This window comes from Cherax quadricarinatus, chromosome 4, assembly GCF_038502225.1.
Source record: "Cherax quadricarinatus isolate ZL_2023a chromosome 4, ASM3850222v1, whole genome shotgun sequence".
NCBI lineage: Eukaryota > Metazoa > Arthropoda > Malacostraca > Decapoda > Parastacidae > Cherax > Cherax quadricarinatus.
The window spans coordinates 45,600,448-45,623,659 of NC_091295.1; the positions used below are offsets into that span (position 1 = coordinate 45,600,448).

The following is a 23,212-nucleotide window of genomic DNA, read 5'->3' on the forward strand; positions in this document are numbered from 1 at the left end:
TGTTGCTATGATGTCGGCAAAACCTTCTTCTCTCAACCACAATCTTCATTAATGACTACCCACTCCCCCATTATTAATCCATTAAATTGAGGATTTGCTGTATGCAATTCAAATGTCAGCACTTCTCATTACAAAACAAAATTAAATATTACAAGAAATGCTATAAAATAATGTCTATGTCTGATGTTTTTTAACAATGCAAACTGTTGGAAAAATAAATACAGTGGACCCCCGCTTTACGATCAGCTCCCAATGCGACCAATTATGTAAGTGTATTTATGTAAGTGCGTTTGTACGTGTATGTTTGGGGGTCTGAAATGGACTAATCTAATTCACAATATTCCTTATGGGACCAAATTCGTTCAGTAATGGCACCTGAACATACTTCTGGAATGAAATAATATCGTAAGCCGGGGGTCCACTGTATTTTATAATGCCTGTGTCTGATGTTTTTTTAACAAATGCAGATTGTTGGAAAAATAAATATTTCCACATAATTACTTATTGAAATACATCACAGAGAAGTGATAATTTTTCAGATAACTTTTCATTATAGGGCAGGGTAGGATAACACTGTATAGGAATGAGGAGCCTAATATGGATGTGGGGAAAGTAAGTAAAGGACTGAAAGGGAGTGAAGCAGCTCTGATATGCCAGCAGCAACAGCCTGGTTGACCAGACAAGCCTGGCTCTGGGAGTAGGGAAAAAACTCTTGATACTCTTCAAAAGTAAGATGTTAAAAGCTGGTGGGGATAAAATGTTGGAGCAATTAATGTGTTTAATACATTGCTCATAAAAGTACACCGGCTCCCCTCTCAAATCACGACCACAAAATAGGTCATCCCCTGAGCTTTAAGACATCCTTCAACTGTATAGGAAGTGATTAGCACACATTCTTCAGGGCTTTGTGGGAAAAATTTCCCAACTCACAGATGGCATCCGAAAGCCATGGGAGTGAGCTGATATCCTTCCCTTAGTAGTCCTCTCTATCTCAGCTCAGAGGTTCTCAATGGGATTTAAGTCTGGGGAGTTTCCTGGCTAATCATCAAAGAAGGGAACCTATAGTCACAAAGCCATCAACAGATTTCATGATGTGGCAAGGAGTACTGTTTTGTAAAAACCTTGCACCACACTTGGAGAAAGATTTGGGCAAATGATAACAGGCCAATTCTAGGTATACATTATTAATATTAATGGGGACATTTTTCTAGGATTCCCTAGATGTGCTTTTGGTGTGGACATGTCATGAACACTGTCCTCAAGGAACTGACACAACCAGGGCCTCACTGGATGCTCAGACACATCACTGGCTTCTAGTATTTCATTTGATAGCCTTCTTTATGTAAGCCAATAATCATAATTGTTTCCTGACTCAGCTACTCACTCTTGCCCATATTTAATATGAGTTGTACTAAAAGCAGCTAAGAGTTTTAATGGAGAGAGTGAGGCTTAGGTTAGGGTATTCAGGTGGGAGGGGGCTATTTCCCAATGAAAGAAGACAGGGATGCACAATGTCACCATGATTGTTTAACATATTTATAGTTTGGGTTGTGAAAGTAAATGCTAGGATATTGAGATAAACTGTGGGATTGAAAGATGTTGGATCTGATACCAAATGGGAGTTACCCCAACTGCTCTTGGCTGATAACAAAGTCCTTGTAGGGAATTCTGAAGGCAAATTACATAGGTTGGAAGATGAATTTAAATGGCTATATAAAAAAAGAAATTAAAAGTGAACATAGAAAAGAGCAGGGTGATAAGTGTGACAAAGAGTCTATTCAATGATTCCTTGAACATTATATGGAGGGAGTATGGAAAAAGTGGATGTTTTTAGATATTTGGAGTGGATAAGTTTATGAAAGATGAGGTGACCACAGAATAAGGAAAGTGGAACAGAATTCTTCCTCCGTAAGCATGCGTGTCATAAGAGGCTACTAAAATGCTGAGAGCAAGGGGCTAGTAACCACTTCTCCTGTATATATTACTAAATTTAAAAAAAGAAGCTTTTGTTTTTCCTATTGGGCCACCCCACCTTGGTGGGATACAGCCGGTGCATTGAAAGAAGAAAGAAAGATAATAAAAGGTGGGCTGTGTTAAAGAAAGAAGCCTATCTATGGAGACAAATAAAGTAATGTACCAGTGAATAGTGATATGAACACTTACATGAGTGTGAGGAATGGGTTTTGAATGTTGCAGTGAAAGGAGGCTAGAGGCAGGGAAGATGTCACATTTGAGAGCAATATGTGGTGTGAATATCATGCAGAGAATTTTGAAAGTAGAAATTAAAAAAAATCTCCATGGGGAAGTGGAACAGAATTCTTCCTTTGTAAGCCATGCGTGTCGTAAGAGGCGACTGAAATGCCGGGAGCACAGGGCTAGTAACCCCTTCTGTATACATTACTAAATTTAAAAAGTGAAGCTTTTTTCTTTTTTAGGTCACCCTGTCTCGGTGGGATATGGCTGGTTTGTTAAAAAAAAATAAAATAAAAATAAAAAAAAAAGATCTGGGTTGACCAAGGATATAATTCAGAGAGCTGAGGAGGGATTGTTGAGGAAGTTTGGGCATACAGAAAGGATGGACAGCAAGTCTGACAAAGGAGTATAAATCTGAAGTGGAAGGTAGGAGAGGTAGGGATTATCCCAAGAATGTTTGGAGGGACAGGGGGTACAAGAGGCTTTGACTTTTAGGCCGGAGAATCCAGCAGGTTTGTGCTGGATAGGAGTGAATGAAGACAAGCAGTTCTTAATGGACATGCTGTTGGAGTGTAATCAAGGTAACTTTTATGAAGGATTCAAGGAAACCAGTTTGCTCTGCTTGAGTCTTGTAGATGAGAAGAGCAGTGCCTGTGCTCTGTAGGAGGGGAGGGAATAACATAAAAAAAAAAAAGGCACAATACCGTGACTGGAACGGGGAGGGAATGTGGTCGGAGGGGTAATCTGACTGTGATGTCAGTGAACTTTAGGAAAGACGATGATTGAGTGAATGTTGGTAAACATGTTTTCTTTGGGTCACCCTGCCTTAGCAGGAGATGGCCACTGAGTTCATTTTTTTTTTTTTAAATTAACTTTTCATTATGCAATACTTAATTAACATTTACACATTAAAACCTACATCTGACATACTTAAAATATTTATAAACAAGTCAAAATTACTTATGAAACAAAGTTATTATCCCATGTTAAACCATACTCTTGAAACTCCTTTTACTTTTCCCAGCACTTCTTGATCCCTTTACTTCTATTTCTTCTGTGGCTCTTTTCTTTACTTTGACTCTATTTTTTCTGACTTTAAGTACAACTCCATTCAAGTTCCTTCCTTTCTTCTTAGTAAATTTTTCTCCTCCACCTTTTCTTCCTCTATCTTTAAAGATCCCTCTTCCTCTGCTATCTTTCCCTTTTTTTGTCTCCAGCTGAATCTGATCCATGGAAAATCCCCTTCTTTTTGGAGTTATATTTTGGTCTTCATTTTCATATGCCATTGTTATGCTTTCATCATCAGAACTTTCAACAACAACCTTCTCAATGATAAAGTTGGCATTCAAGTCATCAAGAGAAGCAGGAGGTACCTCAGAGCTCTTCACTCTGTTACCGCTTTCATTATCGTATTCCTCAGTGTCATCATAACTACCTTCGTCAATTCCTTCATCATCATCATTTTCTTCAATTTCTTTTCCTGTATCAACTTCCTCCCCACTATTTTCATCACTCTCACTATCATCCACTTCTAAAATTGAATCTTGAACTGATGCTCTAAGGTCTTCATCTTCCTCCTCCTCATCCTCCACTTTCTCCTCCTTCATCTCGGTGCCTTCTTTGTTGGCTGAAGAATAATATATATTTTGCAGTAACTCCAAATTATCCAATACTGGGGGCAGGTGAAAGTCTCTGCAAAGGCAAAAAAAAAAAAAAAAAAAAAAAAAAAATGACTATAGTAAAGACAAATATTTTTAAGACATATGGCTTAAATTTTAGTCCTATTCTAGTTCTTATTCAATGGAACAGAATAACTGCATAAATCCTTAAGAGGAATAATATTCTATGGCAGCATTAATAAGGAATGCTCAATTCAAACAAGTCTTATTAAAAACTGATATTGTTAAGATGTTTCAAATGTTATCCACATGGTAAAAATCTACACAACAGGGCCTAGATTTGCAGCATTCTGAGTTATGATGATTCGCATCTACAACATTGGTATTTCGGAACCAATTAATTACTTATAAATGAGTGACACACTTGTGATATGGGTGTGAAGCGTGGGTGATGAATGTTGCAGCGAGGAGAAGGCTGGAGGCAGTGGAGATGTCATGTCTGAGGGCAATGTGTGGAGTGAATATAATGCAGAGAATTCGTAGTTTGGAAGTTAGGAGGAGGTGCGGGATTACCAAAACTGTTGTCCAGAGGGCTGAGGAAGGGTTGTTGAGGTGGTTCGGACATGTAGAGAGAATGGAGCGAAACAGAATGACTTCAAGAGTGTATCAGTCTGTAGTGGAAGGAAGGCGGGGTAGGGGTCGGCCTAGGAAAGGTTGGAGGGAGGGGGTAAAGGAGGTTTTGTGTGCGAGGGGCTTGGACTTCCAGCAGGCATGCGTGAGCGTGTTTGATAGGAGTGAATGGAGACAAATGGTTTTTAATACTTGACGTGCTGTTGGAGTGTGAGCAAAGTAACATTTATGAAGGGGTTCAGGGAAACCGGCAGGCTGGACTTGAGTCCTGGAGATGGGAAGTACAGTGCCTGCACTCTGAAGGAGGGGTGTTAATGTTGCAGTTTAAAAACTGAAGTGTAAAGCACCCTTCTGGCAAGACAGTGATGGAGTGAATGATGGTGAAAGTTTTTCTTTTTCGGGCCACCCTGCCTTGGTGGGAATCGGCCAGTGTGATAATAAAAAAAATAATAAAAATACTTACAAAACTTAAAATAAACAAGAAACATCACTTCCATTGAGCAAGACAAGATCAATATTCAGGGTAAATACTTTATATAAAGTATGGTAAATACTGTAGTTAAATTATTTTGTTGTTTGAATAACATGTACACATTGTAGAAATATTGCTTTGTTGTGTATTTAATTGAAAATGCCTACTGATGGTAAAAGTTTGTTTGGGGAAATTAACTGAAATTAGATGTGAAAAATTAAGTCCCAAGAGAACATTAATAATCTGTTTCATACTTTATGAAAAAACGTTTTGAGTACCAACCATTCGACTTATGGTAAATTTTTGGGAATGCATTAGCATCACAAGTTGGGGCCATACTGTATTTTCTTTTATGGGTTCAATTACATGCATGTAGTGAAGTTACACAGCATGCGGAAAGAAAACCCAATTTCCAAAATTTTAAATAAATCTTGAGCTTACTTAAGATCTCCCCCAAGAGAGATGCAAGATGACATGTAGCTGAGGATAGAGGATGACTGGTGAAGGGCTGACAAACGACGAAGATGACGCTCTGTGTAGGGAAGAAGACCCTCCAGTGTCTGCTTCCATGCACCCAGTTCTTCGAGCTCGTCTGGTAGGCGAGTCTTGAGCAAAACATTTACGATGTTCTGTTGATTGAGAATGTATATCACTATGCGTTTATAAAAAGTGAAAAAAAAAAAAAAAAATTGCCTTATTGATAAATGTTATTAAAATCAGTAATACAGTATTACAAGGGACTACAATTTTTTCCAAACTCTGAAAGACAAAATTGATCCTAAAATCTCCTATGCTGATAAATCTAATAAACTGCAATTTCAATCACAAGCAATATGTGTAGACTGATCTACAACAGATCACATCATCATCTTTAACTTCCTCTCTTAACCCTTTGGGGGTTGACAGGTCCTCTCAGAAACTTGTTCTCAGGGTCAGCCAAATTTAAAAAAAAAAAAAAAAAATTTTTTCTTACGAAAAGATGGAGAATCTTTTCCTGATCATAATGACACCAAAAGTATGAAATTTAATGGAAAACTTATGGAATTATGTTCTCGCGAAGTTAGTGGTCTCGATGATGTTTACGCATCGGCGATTTTGCCCACTTTGAGCCCTATTTTCGGCCAATTCCAGTGTACTAGTCAACAAAAATCATAACTATTTCGCTAAAACTCCATTTTTTCTATCGAATGAGTACAAGAAACCACCCATTTACCGATTTCAACTATCATATAAAGTGATCAGAATTTAGCAATTTTGCCAATTTCACCCAAATTTCAAAAGATGCAAATTTCTGAAAAGCATCCAGAATAAACAAGAAAGACATTCCTGGAACTAAAATAACAAGTTCTCTGCTCGTTAGTCACATCCCCAGGCCCCTCTTATATTTCTTTGGATTTCCACTTTGAATTTTTATTCTTACAAAAAAAAAAAAAAAATAAGATTTACTGCTATGCAGACTGCTGCATTAGTGTTTAGAAATGGTATAAATAATATCAGGGCACTTGTGAAAGAATATTAGACTCGCCAGTTGATGTGTATTGGACGCTTGGCATGATTTGTTTACTTTTGAACTTTGGTAAAAATCGAACATTTCTGCTACTTTGAGCTCAATTTCAAGGTACTTTTCATTGTAAAACCAGTCAAAATCATCTCAATTTCTGTAATATGTCTTCCATTCTATAAAATGAGACCAAGAAAACTAGAATACAGCAATAAATACCATACGAAAATACAGTGCAAATGTCGCTGTTTTAATCCAAAAACACGGTCAAAGTTTTTGTTTTTCTCATTACGCACTGTGTGCTGCAGGATTTTTTTTATACTGCACACACTGACCACATATATCCATTCTTACATATGTAGGCCTACCAGCTTTCTCTCACTAGATTTGAGGGCGCTAGAATTTAGGCGTACTAGTACGTCAAAAACCCTGGGTCGTAAGACGTACTAGTATACTTCCAAAACCCCCAAAGGGTTAAATGTGGGAATTTAAAAAAAAAAATCCTACATTGGAAATTTAAACCATTATTACACCCCCAAGATAACTTCTTCTTTCTATACTGCATATAAAGTCTATTGCAATGTTAGGTAGGAAAAGAAGAATGTTTTTAAAATTATACAGAAATTGCAGACAGTGCACCACGCACAGAGTGGAGAGTAATAAGAGAATTATGAAATAATATACAGTAGGCCCTCATATTACATGGATTTATTTGGCACATTTTGGTTATTACACTTGAAAAACTGTGGCATAATTTTATACAACACTTCATAAAATTAACTTAGCACAGTTCAGTTTGCGGGAGGGGAAAAAATTGGGTGAATCGCCGGCAGGATATTTTCCTAGCTCAGGTCGCTGCCTGGCTGTGGGCGAGACCACTGTTTACGCGGGGCTGCACCGGGATTCAAGACAGCAAATTATTGCTTCACCTTGCTCCTTTGCAGTAATGCATCAGGTGATTTCAAGTGTAAGCCCATGATTATTTGCCACTCTGAGAATCCTCATGCTCTGAAAGGTGTAGATAAAAACACCTTACCAGTAATTTAGAGGTCAAACAAGTCAGCATGGATGACAGAGAAAATATATATTGACTGGTTTAACCCTTTGACTGTTTTCGACGTATAAATACGTCTTACGAGCCAATGTTTCTGACATATATACACTCAATAATTCTAGCGGCTTCAAATTAAGCGGGAGAAAGCTGGTAGGCCCACATGTGAGAGAATGGGTCTGTGTGGTCAGTGTGCACCACATAAAAAAAATCCTGCAGTACACATTGCGTAATGAGAAAAAAAAACTGATCATTTTTTTTGGAATAAAACGCCGACCTTGAGGTGTATTTTCGTATAGTATTTATCGTTGTATTCGCGTTTTCATGGTCTTAGGTGATAAAATGGGAAACATATTACAGAAATAGAGATGATTTTCATTACTTTGACGATGAAAACGACCTTGAAACTGAGCTCAAATTAGCGGAAATGTTCGATTTTTACCAATGTTCAGGAGTAAACAAATCACACCACACGTCCAATACACGTCAACTGGGGAGTCTAATATTCTTTCACTAGTGCACTGATATTATTTATACTATTTTTACAACAATGCAGTAGTCTGCATAACAGTAAATTTTGTATTTTTTTGTATGAATAAAAAATCAAAATAGAAAGCAATAATAATATAAGAGGGGCCTAGAGATGTGACTAATGAACAGAGGATATGCTATTTTAGTGCCAAGAATGTCTACCTTGTTTATTCTGGACCCTATTTTGAAATTGGCATCTGTTTTAATTTGCATGAAATTGGCCAAATTGCCAATTTCTGACCACTATACTGGGTAATTCAAATTGGTAAATGGGCAGTTTCTCGTACTCAGCTGATATATAAAATGGAGCTCTAAAGAAATAGCTATGAGTTTGGTCAACTGGAACAACGAAATTGGCTGAAAACAGGGTTCAAAGTTGGCGAAATCGCCGATACACATATGTCGCCGATTCCGCTAACTTCGCGGGAGCGTAATTCCGTGAGTTTTCGACCAAATTTTGAACTTTTGGTGTCATTGCCATCGGGAAAAGATTCTCTATCATTTCATAAGAAAAAATAATTTTTTTTTTCGAATATTTGGCGACATAGAAAGACAGTTTCAGAAAGGGGCCTGAAATTGTCAAAGGGTTAAGCATCACTTTATTCCTGAAGTCAAGTTTTATTTGCACAGCAAGAACCTTGGATTCAAGGCTCTCTTCATTCTTGATAATTCCCGTACTCATCCAGAAGCTTTGCTGAATGTAACCCCACATGTAAAAGTTGTATTTTTACCTCGAATATAACATCTTTAATACAACCACTGGATCGGGGAGTTATTGAGTTATTCAAGTGTAGCTACACAAGAAAAGTGATGAAAATACTAGTTGCATCAGTGGACTGACTCCAACCTGGCAGTACAAAGCTTCCGGAATAATGTATAATGTATAACATACTGCAGGATAAAAAGAAGCCAAAAATCCATTACAGAATTTATGTACACTTCAATGCAACCATCGACTTTAATACGAGAACCTCAATCATCCACTTCTGCCGACAACCAACAACCATTCACCTCAGCCCAGTAGGGCCATACCATACATCTCTACTCTCTTCACAATCACTGACATACACCAGCAACCACAATTTAAGGTAAATAATATTATTTCTGTTGCATTTGTAGTCTTAAGCAACAAAAAACATTATCCTTTTAATTTTTGTAAGATCTGGATGTCTAAAAAATAAGTTGTTTGGCTTTTGGGGGGTCCCCAGGAACATAATCCTATTTTCCCTGTAAGCTCTTCAGTTTGTATAACACAGATTTATCGAACACGGCATTTTCAGGGATGTAACTACCGTGTAATGTAAGGATCTACTGTATTACAGGCAGGCCCCACTTATACAGCAAGTTAGATTCTGGGCTACTGCTGTAAAGCAAAAATCGCTGTAAAGTGAAAGTCTTTTTTCACTTTCAAATCCATATATAAGCCTAATAACATATTTATGCTTTCATGTATTAAGCAGTAGAGCCAGGCCTAAAAAATGCATATACAGTGGACCCTCGGTTATCGGCCGTAATCCGTTCCAGAAACTCGGCCTAAAACCAAAATGGCCGAAAAATGAAATAATATTTCCCATAAGAATTAATGGAAATACAGTTAATCCATTCCAGACAAGAATATTCACAAAAAAATATGTTTTTTTTAACAATTAAATCAGTATTACATGCCTTTATTGAAGACTAATCCTGGCTTATAGAATGCTCGCTACACTTTCTGCATGTCTGCTACACTCCCTGCATGCCTGCTATACTTCCTGCATTACTGCTACACTCCCTGCATGCCTGCTACACTCCCTGCGTGCCTGCTACATTCCCTGCGTGCCTGCTACACTTCCTGCATGCCTCCTACACTTCCTGCATGCCTGCTACACTTCCTACAAGCCTACTATACTTCCTGTATGCCTGCTACACTTCCTGCATGCCTGTTACACTCCATGCATGGCTGCTACACTCCCTGCATGCCTGCTACACTTCCTGTATGCCTGCTACACTCCTTGCCTCTATGACTGCCTGCCTTGAAATCTATATTGTTTTTCACTTTCTTTACCAAAGTAACTCTAGTAAGAACTTTCTTTGGGGCTATGGTGACTTATTTCGCAGTTGCATTTGATAAATAACCATCAAAAACAACAGATTATAGCGGAAAGTTTGGATGAAAGAGCAGAAGCTTCCTCACTCGCCCCGAGACACAGCCAGACTGATGCGAGCTGCTGTCGGTGGGCAGGTGTACGCGTCCCATACAGCCGATATGCGAAATAATAACCGATAACCGGAAGCCAAAAAACCGGCCTATAACCGAGCTGGCCGATAACAGGAACGGCCGATAACCGAGGGTCCAGTGTACACTACGTACACACATTACGTACCTTAAAATATTTTGATAGCTATAAAAAATATTATGTGTATTTTTGCCAAAATAGCTAAACAATATCTAATATAATAAAACCTTGTATCATATACTATTAGATATACCAGATTTTTGTCCTAACAGTAAAGTGGAATTAGGAAACACTATGATGGAATGAAGATATGTTTTATTTAATAAAATATAAAACCCAGCAGCTCAAATTTTGAGATGATGGACACTGAAACAAAGAAATGGAATTGGTTTACACAAGACATCTATTGGAGTTGTGGCCTTTCTTTCCCATGATGATAATATTCTTTGTATTCTTGATTCACTCTATGCTTTGCTTCACTACAAGAACAGCGAATGGAGAAGTCCACTGCCTCTACCTGTAAGCACTCTTATTTTAGATGAAAGTGAACATACAAGAAATATAACCTAATCTAAAGTATGAGAAGTGAGAGTGCAATTTATGCATTAATGACCAAGTCTAGCATTCCATGAAATATCTAAGTACATACTTTATCCACAGTGGCGAATTACTAGCCTTTCTAGAAAAATTACCCTAACTTTGTCTATTTTAAATTTTTTTTTTTTTTTTGAACAAGTCGGTCGCCTCCCACCGAGGCAGGGTGACCCAAAAAAGAAAGAAAATCCCCAAAAAGAAAATACTTTCATCATCATTCAACACTTTCACCACACTCACACACCATCACTGCCTTTGCAGAGGTGCTCAGAATACAAGAGTTTAGAAGCATATACGTATAAAGATACACAACATATCCCTCCAAACTGCCAATATCCCAAACCACTCCTTTAAAGTGCAGGCATTGTACTTCCCATTTCCAGGACTCAAGTCCGACTATATGAAAATAACCGGTTTCCCTGAATCCCTTCACTAAATATTACCCTGCTCACACTCCAACAGATCGTCAGGTCCCAAGTATCATTCGTCTCCATTCACTCCTAACACGCTCATGCACGCTTGCTGGAAGTCCAAGTCCCTCGCCCACAAAACCTCCTTTACCCCCTCTTTCCAACCCTTTCGAGGATGACCCCTACCCCTTTTTCCTTCCCCTATAGATTTATATGCTTTCCATGTCATTCTACTTTGATCCATTCTCTCTCAATGACCAAACCACCTCAACAACCCCTCTTCTGCCCTCTGACTAATGCTTTTATTAACTCCACACCTACTCCTAATTTCCACACTCCGAATTTTCTGCATAATATTTACACCACACATTGCCCTTAGACAGGACATCTCCACTGCCTCCAACCATCTCCTCGCTGCTGCATTTACCACCCAAGCTTCACATCCACATAAGAGTGTTGGTACTACTATACTTTCATACATTCCCTTCTTTGCCTCCATAGATAACGTTTTTTGACTCCACATATAACTCAACGCACCACTCACCTTTTTTCCCTCATCAATTCTATGATTAACCTCATCCTTCATAAATCCATCCGCCGACACGTCAACTCCCAAGTATCTGAAAACATTCACTTCTTCCATACTCCTCCTCCCCAATTTGATATCCAATTTTTCTTTATCTAAATCATTTGATACCCTCATCACCTTACTCTTTTCTATGTTCACTTTCAACTTTCTACCATTACACACATTCTCAAACTCATCCACTAAACTTTGCAATTTTTCTTTAGAATCTCCCATAAGTACAGTATCATCAGCAAAAAGTAACTGTGTCATTTCCCATTTTGAATTTGATTCCCCATAATTTAATCCCACCCCTCTCCCGAACACCCTAGCATTTACTTCTTTTACAACCCCATCTATAAATATATTAAACAACCATGGTGACATTACACATCCCTGTCTAAGACCTACTTTTACCGGGAAGTATTCTCCCTCTCTTCTACACACCCTAACCTGAGCCTCACTATCCTCATAAAAGCTCTTTACAGCATTTAGTAACTTACCACCTATTCTATAAACTTGCAACATCTGGCACATTGCTCCTCTATCCACTCTATCATATGCCTTTTCTAAATCCATAAATGCAATAAAAACTTCCCTAACTTTATCTAAATACTGTTCACATATATGCTTCAATGTAAACACTTGATCTACACATCCCCTACCCACTCTGAAGCCTCCTTGCTCATCTGCAATTCTACATTCTGTCTTACCTCTAATTCTTTCAATTATAACCCTACCGTATACTTTTCCTGGTATACTCAGTAAACTTATTCCTCTATAATTTTTACAATCTCTTTTGTCCCCTTTCCCTTTATATAAAGGGACTATACATGCTCTCCGCCAATCCCTAGGTACCTTCCCCTCTTTCATACATTTATTAAACAAAAGTACCAACCACTCCAACACTATATCCCCCCCTGCTTTTAACATTTCTGTCATGATCCCATCAGTTCCAGCTGCTTTACCCCCTTTCATTCTACGTAATGCCTCACGTACCTCCACCACACTTACATTCTGCTCTTCTTCACTCCTAAAAGATGGTATACCTCCCTGGCCAGTGCATGAAATTACCGCCTCCCTTTCTTCCTCAACATTTAAAAGTTCCTCAAAATATTCTCGCCATCTACCTAATACCTCCCTCTCCCCATCTACTAACTCCCCTACTCTGTTTTTAACGGACAAATCCATACTTTCCCTGGGCTTTCTTAACTTGTTTAACTCACTCCAAAATTTTTTCTTATTTTCATTAAAATTTCTTGACAGTGCCTCTCCCACTCTTTCATCTGCTCTCCTTTTGCACTCTCTCACCACTCTCTTCACCTTTCTTTTACTCTCCATATACTCTGCTCTTCTTATAACACTTCTGCTTTGTAAAAACCTCTCGTAAGCTACCTTTTTCTCTTTTATCACACCCTTTACTTCATCATTCCACCAATCACTCCTCTTTCCTCCTGCCCCCACCCTCCTATAACCACAAACTTCTGCCCCACATTCTAATACTGCATTTTTAAAACTATTCCAACCCTCTTCAACCCCCCCACTACTCATCTTTGCACTAGCCCACCTTTCTGCCAATAGTCGCTTATATCTCGCCCGAACTTCCTCCTCCCTTAGTTTATACACTTTCACCTCCCTCTTACTTGTTGTTGCCACCTTCCTCTTTTCCCATCTACCTCTTACTCTAACTGTAGCTACAACTAAATAATGATCTGATATATCAGTTGCCCCTCTATAAACATGTACATCCTGGAGCCTAACCATCAACCTTTTATCCACCAATACATAATCTAACAAACTACTTTCATTACGTGCTACATCATACCTTGTATATTTATTTATCCTCTTTTTCATAAAATATGTATTACTTATTACCAAATTTCTTTCTACACATAACTCAATTAAAGGCTCCCCATTTACATTTACCCCTGGCACCCCAAATTTACCTACTACTCCCTCCATAACATTTTTACCCACTTTAGCATTGAAATCCCCAACCACCATTACTCTCACACTTGATTCAAAACTCCCCACGCATTCACTCAACATTTCCCAGAATCTCTCTCTCTCCTCTACACTTCTCTCTTCTCCAGGTGCATACACACTTACTATAACCCACTTTTCACATCCAATCTTTATTTTACTCCACATAATCCTTGAATTTATGCATTTGTAGTCCCTCTTTTCCTGCCATAGCTTATCCTTCAACATTATTGCTACTCCTTCTTTAGCTTTAACTCTATTTGAAACCCCTGACCTAATCCCATTTATTCCTCTCCATTGAAACTCTCCCACCCCCTTAAAGCTTTGTTTCACTTAAAGCCAGGACATCCAGTTTCTTCTCATTCATAACATCCACAATCATCTCTTTCTTATCATTTGCACAACATCCACGCACATTCAGACTTCCCACTTTGACAATTTTCTTCTTCTTATTCTTTTTAGTAATCTTTACAGGAAAAGGGGTTACTAGCCCATTGTTCCTGGCATTTTAGTTGACTTTTACAACACGCATGGCTTACGGAGGAAAGATTCTTATTCCACTTCCCCATGGATATAAAAGGAAAAGTAATAAGACCAAGAACTATTAAGATAAAATCAAAGAAAACTCAGATGAGTGTGTATAAATAAACGTGTACATGTATGTGTAGTGTGACCTAAGTGTAAGTAGAAGTAGCAAGACGTACCTGTAATCTTGCATATTTATGAGACAGACAAAAGACACCAGCAATCCTACCATCATGTAAAACAATTACAGGCTTTCATTTTACACTCACTTGGCAGGACGGTAGTACCTCCCTGGGTGGTTGCTGTCTACCAACCTACTACCTATTTTAAATACCTCATATATAACTCATAACCACACGTAACCCCATTGTAATTTTTGTGACTGAATTTCAATATATTCTGTAAATAGTTCATTATTACTGTAGCTGGCTTAGCAAACACAGGGTGTTGAGGCGCAGTCCTTGGATCCATTATGTGCCTCTGTAATGCTTTAACAAGTGATGAGTATGGCTAAATTCCATTTTCTATTTATAATATTTACACAGAGATTTCAGGAAATGATGAGTAAATGCATGAGTTTTAAACCAAGTGTGAGAGTATTTGTGGTTGGGCATTTCAATGCTAAAGTGGGTAAAAATGTTATGGAGGGAGTAGTAGGTAAATCTGGGGTGCCAGGGGTAAATGAAAATGGGGAGCCTTTAATTGAGCTATGTGTTGAAATAAGTTTGGTAATAAGTAATAAATATTTTATGAAAAAGAGGATATGATATAGCACGTAATGAAAGTAGTTTGTTAGATTATGTATTGGTGGATAAAAGGTTGATGGCTAGGCTCCAGGATGTACAGGTGTATAGAGGGGCAACTGATATATCGGATCATTATCTAGTTGTAGCTACAGTTAGAGTAAGAGGTAGATGGGATAAGAGGAAAATAGCAATAACAAGTAAGAGGGAGGTGAAAGTGTATAAACTAAGGGAGGAGGAAGTTCAGGTGAGATATAAGCAACTATTGGCAGAAAGGTGGGCTGGTGTAAGTATGAGTAGAGGGAGGGGGGGTTGAAGAGGGTTGGAATAGTTCTAAAAACGCAGTATTAGAATGTGGGGCAGAAGTTTGTGGTTATAGGAGGGTGGGTGCAAGAGGAAAGAGGAGTGATTGGTGGAATGATGAAGTAAAGGGTGTGATAAAAGAGAAAAAGGTAGCTTATGAGAGGCATTTACAAAGCAGAAGTGTTATAAGAAAAGCAGAGTATATGGAGAGTAAAAGAAAGGTGAAGAGAGTGGTGAGAGAGTGCAAAAGGAGAGCAGATGATAGAGTGGGAGAGGCTCTGTCAAGAAATTTTAATGAAAATAAGAAAAAAATTTTGGAGCGAGTTAAACAAGTTAAGAAAGCCTAGGAAACGAATGGATTTGTCAGTTAAAAACAGAGTAGGGGAGTTAGTAGATGGGGGGATGGAGGTATTGGGTAGATGGTAAGAATATTTTGAGGAACTTTTAAGTGTCGACGAAGAAAGGGAGGCGGTAATTTCATGCACTGGCCAGGGAGGTAACCATCTTTTAGGAGCGAAGAAGGGCAGGATGTGAGTGTGGGGGAGGTGCGTGAGGCATTACGTAGAATGAGAGGGGGTAAAGCAGCTGGAACTGATGGGGTCATGACAGAAATGTTAAAAGCAGGGGAGATATAGTGTTGGGGTGATTGGTATTTTTGTTTAATAAATGTATGAAAGAGTGGAAGGTACCTAGGGATTGGCAGAGAGTGTGTATAATCCCTTTATATAAAGGGAAGGGAGATGAAAGAGATTGTAAAAATTATAAAGGAATAAGTTTACTGAGTCCTAGGTAGTAGGTTGGTAGACAGCAACCGCCCAGGGAGGTACTACCGTCCTGCCAAGTGAGTGTAAAATGAAAGCCTGTAATTATTTTACATGATGGTAGGATTGCTGGTGTCCTTTTTTCTGTCTCATAAACATGCAAGATTTCAGGTACATCTTGCTACTTCTACTTACACTTAGGTCACACTACACATACATGTTTTTTTTTTTTTTTTTTTCAACAAGTCGGCCGTCTCCCACCGAGGCAGGGTGACCCAAAAAAGAAAGAAAATCACCAAAAAGAAAATACTTTCATCATCATTCAACACTTTCACCACACTCGCACATTATCAGTGTTTTTGCAGAGGTGCTCAGAATACAACAGTCTAGAAGCATACACATATAAAGATACACAACATATCCCTCCACACTGCCAATATCCCAAACCCCTCCTTTAAAGTGCAGGCATTGTACTTCCCATTTCCAGGACTCAAGTCCGACTATATGAAAATAACCGGTTTCCCTGAATCCCTTCACTAAATATTACCCTGCTCACACTCCAACAGATCGTCAGGTCCCAAGTACCATTCGTCTCCATTCACTCCTATCTAACACGCTCACGCACGCTTGCTGGAAGTCCAAGCCCCTTGCCCACAAAACCTCCTTTACCCCCTCTCTCCAACCCTTTCGAGGACGACCCCTACCCCGCCTTCCTTCCCCTATAGATTTATATGCTTTCCATGTCATTCTACTTTGATCCATTCTCTCTAAATGACCAAACCATCTCCACTGCCTCCAACCGTCTCCTCGCTGCTGCATTTACCACCCAAGCTTCACACCCATATAAGTGTTGGTACTACTATACTTTCATACATTCCCTTCTTTGCCTCCATAGATAACGTTTTTTGACTCCACATATACCTCAACGCACCACTCACCTTTTTTCCCTCATCAATTCTATGATTAACCTCATCCTTCATAAATCCATCTGCCGACACGTCAACTCCCAAGTATCTGAAAACATTCACTTCTTCCATACTCCTCCTCCCCAATTTGATATCCAATTTTTCTTTATCTAAATCATTTGACACCCTCATCACCTTACTCTTTTCTATGTTCACTTTCAACTTTCTACCTTTACACACATTCCCAAACTCATACACTAACCTTTGCAATTTTTCTTTAGAATCTCCTATAAGCACAGTATCATCAGCAAAAAGTAACTGTGTCAATTCCCATTTTGAATTTGATTCCCCAAAATTTAATCCCACCCCTCTCACGAACACCCTAGCATTTACTTCCTTTACAACCCCATCTATAAATATATTAAACAACCATGGTGACATTACACATCCCTGTCTAAGACCTACTTTTACCGGGAAGTAGTCTCCCTCTCTTCTACACACCCTAACCTGAGCCTCACTATCCTCATAAAAACTCTTTACAGCATTTAATAACTTACCACCTATTCCATATACTTGCAACATCTGCCACATTGCTCCTCTATCCACTCTATCATATGCCTTTTCTAAATCCATAAATGCAATAAAAACTTCCCTACCTTTATCTAAATACTGTTCACATATATGCTTCAATGTAAACACTTGATCTACACATCCCCTACCCACTCTGAAACCTCCTTGCTCATCCGCAATCCTACATTCTGTCTTACCTCTAATTCTTTCAATTATAACCCTACCTTACACTTTTCCTGGTATACTCAGTAAGCTTATTCCTCTATAATTTTTACAGTCTCTTTTGTCCCCTTTCCCTTTATATAAAGGGACTATACATGCTCTCCGCCAATCCCTAGGTACCTTCCCCTCTTTCGTACATTTATTAAACAAAAGTACCAACCACTCCAACACTATATCCCCCCCTGCTTTTAACATTTCTGTCATGATCCCATCAGTTCCAGCTGCTTTACCCCCTTTCATTTTACGTAATGCCTCACGTACCTCCCCCACACTTACATTCTGCTCTTCTTCACTCCTAAAAGATGGTATACCTCTCTGACCAGTGCATGAAATTACTGCTTCTGTTTCTTCCTTAACATTTAAAAGTTCCTCAAAATATTCTCGCCATCTACCCAATACCTCCATCTCCCCATCTACTAACTCCCCTACTCTGTTTTTAACTGACAAATCCATATTTTCCCTAGGCTTTCTTAACTTGTTTAACTCACTCCAAAATTTTTTCTTATTTTCATTAAAATTTCTTGACAGTGCCTCTCCCACTCTATCATCTGCTCTCCTTTTGCACTCTCTCACCACTCTCTTTACCTTTCTTTTACTCTCCATATACTCTGCTCTTCTTATAACACTTCTGCTTTGTAAAAACCTCTCGTAAGCTACCTTTTTCTCTTTTATCACACCCTTTACTTCATCATTCCACCAATTGGTAGACAGCAACCACCCAGGGAGGTACTACCCTCCTGCCAAGTGAGTGTAAAACGAAAGCCTGTGATTGTTTTACATGATGGTAGGATTGCTGATGTCTTTTGTCTGTCTCATAAATATGCAAGATTACAGGCATGTCTTGCTACTTCTACTTACACTTAGGTCACACTACACATACATGTACACATTTATTTATACACACTCATCTGAGTTTTCTTTGATTTTATCTTAATAGTTCTTGGTCTTATTAATTTTCCTTTTATATCCATGGGGAAGTGGAATAAGAATCTTTCTTCCGTAAGCCATGCGTGTTGTAAAAGTCAACTAAAATGCCGGGAACAATGGGCTAGTAACCCCTTTTCCTGTAAAGATTATTAAAAAGAATAATAAGAAGAAAATTGTCAAAGTGGGAAGTCTGAATGTGCGTGGATGTTGTGCAGATGATAAGAAAGAGATGATTGTGGATGTTATGAATGAGAAGAAGCTGGATGTCCTGGCTTTAAGTGAAACAAAGCTGAAGGGGGTGGGAGAGTTTCAGTGGAGAGGAATAAATGGGATTAGGTCAGGGGTTTCAAATAGAGTTAGAGCTAAAGAAGGAGTAGCAATAATGTTGAAGGATAAGCTATGGCAGGAAAAGAGGGACTATAAATGTATTAATTCAAGGATTATGTGGAGTAAAATAAAGATTGGATATGAAAAGTGGGTTATAATAAGCGTGTATGCACCTGGAGAAGAGAGAAGTGTAGTGGAGAGAGAGAGATTTTGGGAAATGTTGAGTGAATGCGTGGGGAGTTTTGAATCAAGTGTGAGAGTAATGGTGGTTGGGGATTTCAATGCTAAAGTGGGTAAAAATGTTATGGAGGGAGTAGTAGGTAAATTTGGGGTGCCAGGGGTAAATGTAAATGGGGAGCCTTTAATTGAGCTATGTGTAGAAAGAAATTTGGTAATAAGTAATACATATTTTATGAAAAATAGGATAAATAAATATACAAGGTATGATGTAGCACGTAATGAAAGTAGTTTATTAGATTATGTATTGGTGGATAAAAGGTTGATGGGTAGGCTCCAGGATGTACATGTTTATAGAGGGGCAACTGATATATCGGATCATTATTTAGTTGTAGCTACAGTTAGAGTAAGAGGTAGATGGGAAAAGAGGAAGGTGGCAACAACAAGTAAGAGGGAGGTGAAAGTGTATAAACTAAGGGAGGAGGAAGTTCGGGTGAGATATAAGCGACTATTGGCAGAAAGGTGGGCTAGTGCAAAGATGAGTAGTGGGGGGGTTGAAGAGGGTTGGAATAGTTTTAAAAATGCAGTATTAGAATGTGGGGCAGAAGTTTGTGGTTATAGGAGGGTGGGAGCACATACATGTACAAGCATATATATACACACCTTTGAGTTTTCTTCTTGCTCTTGTTTATTTCCTCTTACCTCCATGGGGAAGTGGAACAGAATTCTTCCTCCGTAAGCCATGCGTGTTGTAAGAGGCGACTAAAATGCCAGGAGCAAGGGGCTAGTAGCCCTTCTCCTGATATATTACTAAATGTAAAAGGAGAAACTTTCATTTCTCCTTTTGGGCCACTCCACACCTCGGTGGGATACGGCCGGTGTGTTGAAAGAAGTAGTAGCTTACTGAGTATACCAGAAAAAGTGTATGGTAGGGCTATTATTGAAAGAATTAGAGGTAAGACAGAATGTAGAATTGCAGATAAGCAAGGAGGTTTTAGAGTGGGTAGGGGATGTGTGGATCAAGTCTTTACATTGAAGCATATATGTGAACAGTATTTAGAGAAGTTGCAGAGATTGGTGGATGAGTTTGGTAGGGTGTGCAAAAGAAGAAAATTAAAGGTGAATACAGGAAAGAGTAAGGTTATGAGGATAACAAAAAGATTAGGTGATGAAAGATTGAATATCAGATTGGAGGGAGAGAGTATGGAGGAGGTGAACGTATTCAGATATTTGGGAGTGGACGTGTCAGCGGATGGGTCTATGAAAGATGAGGTGAATCATAGAATTGATGAGGGAAAAAGAGTGAGTGGTGCACTTAGGAGTCTGTGGAGACAAAGAACTTTGTCCTTGGAGGCAAAGAGGGGAATGTATGAGAGTATAGTTTTACCAACGCTCTTATATGGGTGTGAAGCGTGGGTGATGAATGTTGCAGCGAGGAGAAGGCTGGAGGCAGTGGAGATGTCATGTCTGAGGGCAATGTGTGGTGTGAATATAATGCAGAGAATTCGTAGTTTGGAAGTTAGGAGGAGGTGCGGGATTACCAAAACTGTTGTCCAGAGGGCTGAGGAAGGGTTGTTGAGGTGGTTCGGACATGTAGAGAGAATGGAGCGAAACAGAATGACTTCAAGAGTGTATCAGTCTGTAGTGGAAGGAAGGCGGGGTAGGGGTCGGCCTAGGAAGGGTTGGAGGGAGGGGGTAAAGGAGGTTTTGTGTGCGAGGGGCTTGGACTTCCAGCAGGCATGCGTGAGCGTGTTTGATAGGAGTGAATGGAGACAAATGGTTTTTAATACTTGACGTGCTGTTGGAGTGTGAGCAAAGTAACATTTATGAAGGGATTCAGGGAAACCGGCAGGCCGGACTTGAGTCCTGGAGATGGGAAGTACAGTGCCTGCACTCTGAAGGAGGGGTGTTAATGTTGCAGTTTAAAAACTGTAGTGTAAAGCACCCTTCTGGCAAGACAGTGATGGAGTGAATGATGGTGAAAGTTTTTCTTTTTCGGGCCACCCTGCCTTGGTGGGAATCGGCCGGTGTGATAATAAAAAAAAAAAAATATTTAGATGAAGGTAGGGAAGTTTTTATTGCATTTATGGATTTAGAAAAGGCATATGATAGAGTGGATAGAGGAGCAATGTGGCAGATGTTGCAAGTATATGGAATAGGTGGTAAGTTACTAAATTCTGTAAAGAGTTTTTATGAGGATAGTGAGGCTCAGGTTAGGGTATGTAGAAGAGAAGGAGACTACTTCCCGGTAAAAGTAGGTCTTAGACAGGGATGTGTAATGTCACCATGGTTGTTTAATGTATTTATAGATGGGGTCATAAAAGAAGTAAATGCTAGGGTGTTCGGGAGAGGGGTGGGATTAAATTATGGGGAATTAAATACAAAATGGGAATTGACACAGTTATTTTTTGCTGATGATACAGTGCTTATGGGAAATTCTAAAGAAAAATTGCAAAGGTTAGTGGACGAATTTGGGTGTGTGTGTAAAGGTAGAAAATTGAAAGTGAACAGAGAAAAGAGTAAGGTGATGAGGGTATCAAATGATTTAGATAAAGAAAAATTGGATATTAAATTGGGGAGAAGGAGTATGGAAGAAGTGAATGTTTTCAGATATTTGGGAGTTGACGTGTCAGCGGATGGATTTATGAAGGATGAGGTTAATCATAATATTGATGAAGGAGAAAAGTTGAGTGGTGCATTGAGGTATATGTGGAGACAAAAAATGTTATCTATGGAGGCAAAGAAGGGAATGTATGAAAGTATAGTAGTACCAACACTCTTATGTGGGTGTGAAGCTTGGGTTGTAAATGCTGCAGCAAGGAGGCGGATGGAGGCAGTGGAGATGTCCTGTCTAAGGGCAATATGTGGTGTAAATATTATGCAGAAAATTCGCAGTGTGGAAATTAGGAGGTGTAGAGTTAATAAAAGTATTAGTCAGAGGGCTGAAGAGGGGTTGTTGAGGTGGTTTGGTTCATTCAGAGAGAATGGATCAAAGTAGAATGACATGGAGAGCGTATAAATCTGTAGGGAAAGGAAGGCGGGGTAGGGGTTGTCCTCGAAAAGGTTGGAGGGAGGGGGTAAAAGAGGTTTTGTGGACAAAGGGCTTGGACTTCCAGCAAGTGTGCGTGAGCGTGTTAGATAGGAGTGAACGTAGACAAATGGTATTTTGGACCTGACGAGCTGTTGGAGTGTGAGCAGGGTAATATTTAGTGAAGGGATTCAGGGAAACTGGTTATTTTATATAGCTGGACTTGAGTCCTGGAAACGGGGAGTAAAATCCATGCACTTTAAAGAAGGGGTTTGGGATATTGGCAGTTTGGAGGGATATGTTGTGTATCTTTATACATATATACTTCTAAACTGTTGTATTCTGAGCACCTCTGCAAAAACAGTGATTATGTGTGAGTGAGGTGAAAGTATTTTCTTTTTGGGGATTTTCTTTCTTTTTGGGTCACCCTGCCTCAGTGGGAGACGGCCGACTTGTTAAAAAAAAAAAAGATAGTTTGTCCAAACAACAGCTCTAGACCAGAAGAGACACATTGAATACAGCCCTACCTGCTACCAAAAAAACAAAAGAAAAGGTAAACATACTATTCTCATACCTGAGCTTCACGAGAATGTTTTGTCTTGGTGTTCCACATAGCAGCATATCCTAATAGTGATGCTACTTGATCCTGCCTTAGCTTACTTAGGATGTCAGTTAGCTGATCTGGGCAATCATCTAATAATGCTTTCATGACATTCAGGGCACGAAAAGGTTGATCAAGACGCACTGCAATCCCAAAGGCTTTGGCCCACTTCTTATCTTTGATGAGATTGGACAGTGTTTGTTCTTCTGCAGCCAGTCTGTAGAGAAAAAAAAAGATAATACAGGAAGGCCCCACTTATACGGCTGGTTAGGTTCCAGGCTACCGCCATAAAGCGGAAACCGCCGTAAAGTGGAGCACCCTTTTTTTCCACTTACAAATGCATACAAACACTAGATAA

At 39.1% G+C, this 23,212-nt stretch overlaps 1 protein-coding gene across 2 annotated transcripts in view; it reads right to left on the minus strand.

Moving 5' to 3' along the window:
* Window positions 1-3,015: 3,015 nt before the first annotated feature.
* LOC128684518 (transducin beta-like protein 3) overlaps window positions 3,016-23,212 on the minus strand; it is a 76,912-nt gene continuing 56,715 nt past the window's right edge. For both annotated transcript variants that reach the window (XM_070096284.1, XM_070096287.1), the window contains 3 exons: window positions 22,828-23,071; window positions 5,356-5,543; window positions 3,016-3,885 (listed from right to left, as the gene is read on the minus strand). In XM_070096284.1, coding sequence (XP_069952385.1) covers window positions 3,180-3,885; window positions 5,356-5,543; window positions 22,828-23,071 — 1,138 coding nt within the window. In that variant the 3' untranslated portion in view covers window positions 3,016-3,179. The remainder of the gene's footprint in view (window positions 3,886-5,355; window positions 5,544-22,827; window positions 23,072-23,212) is intronic.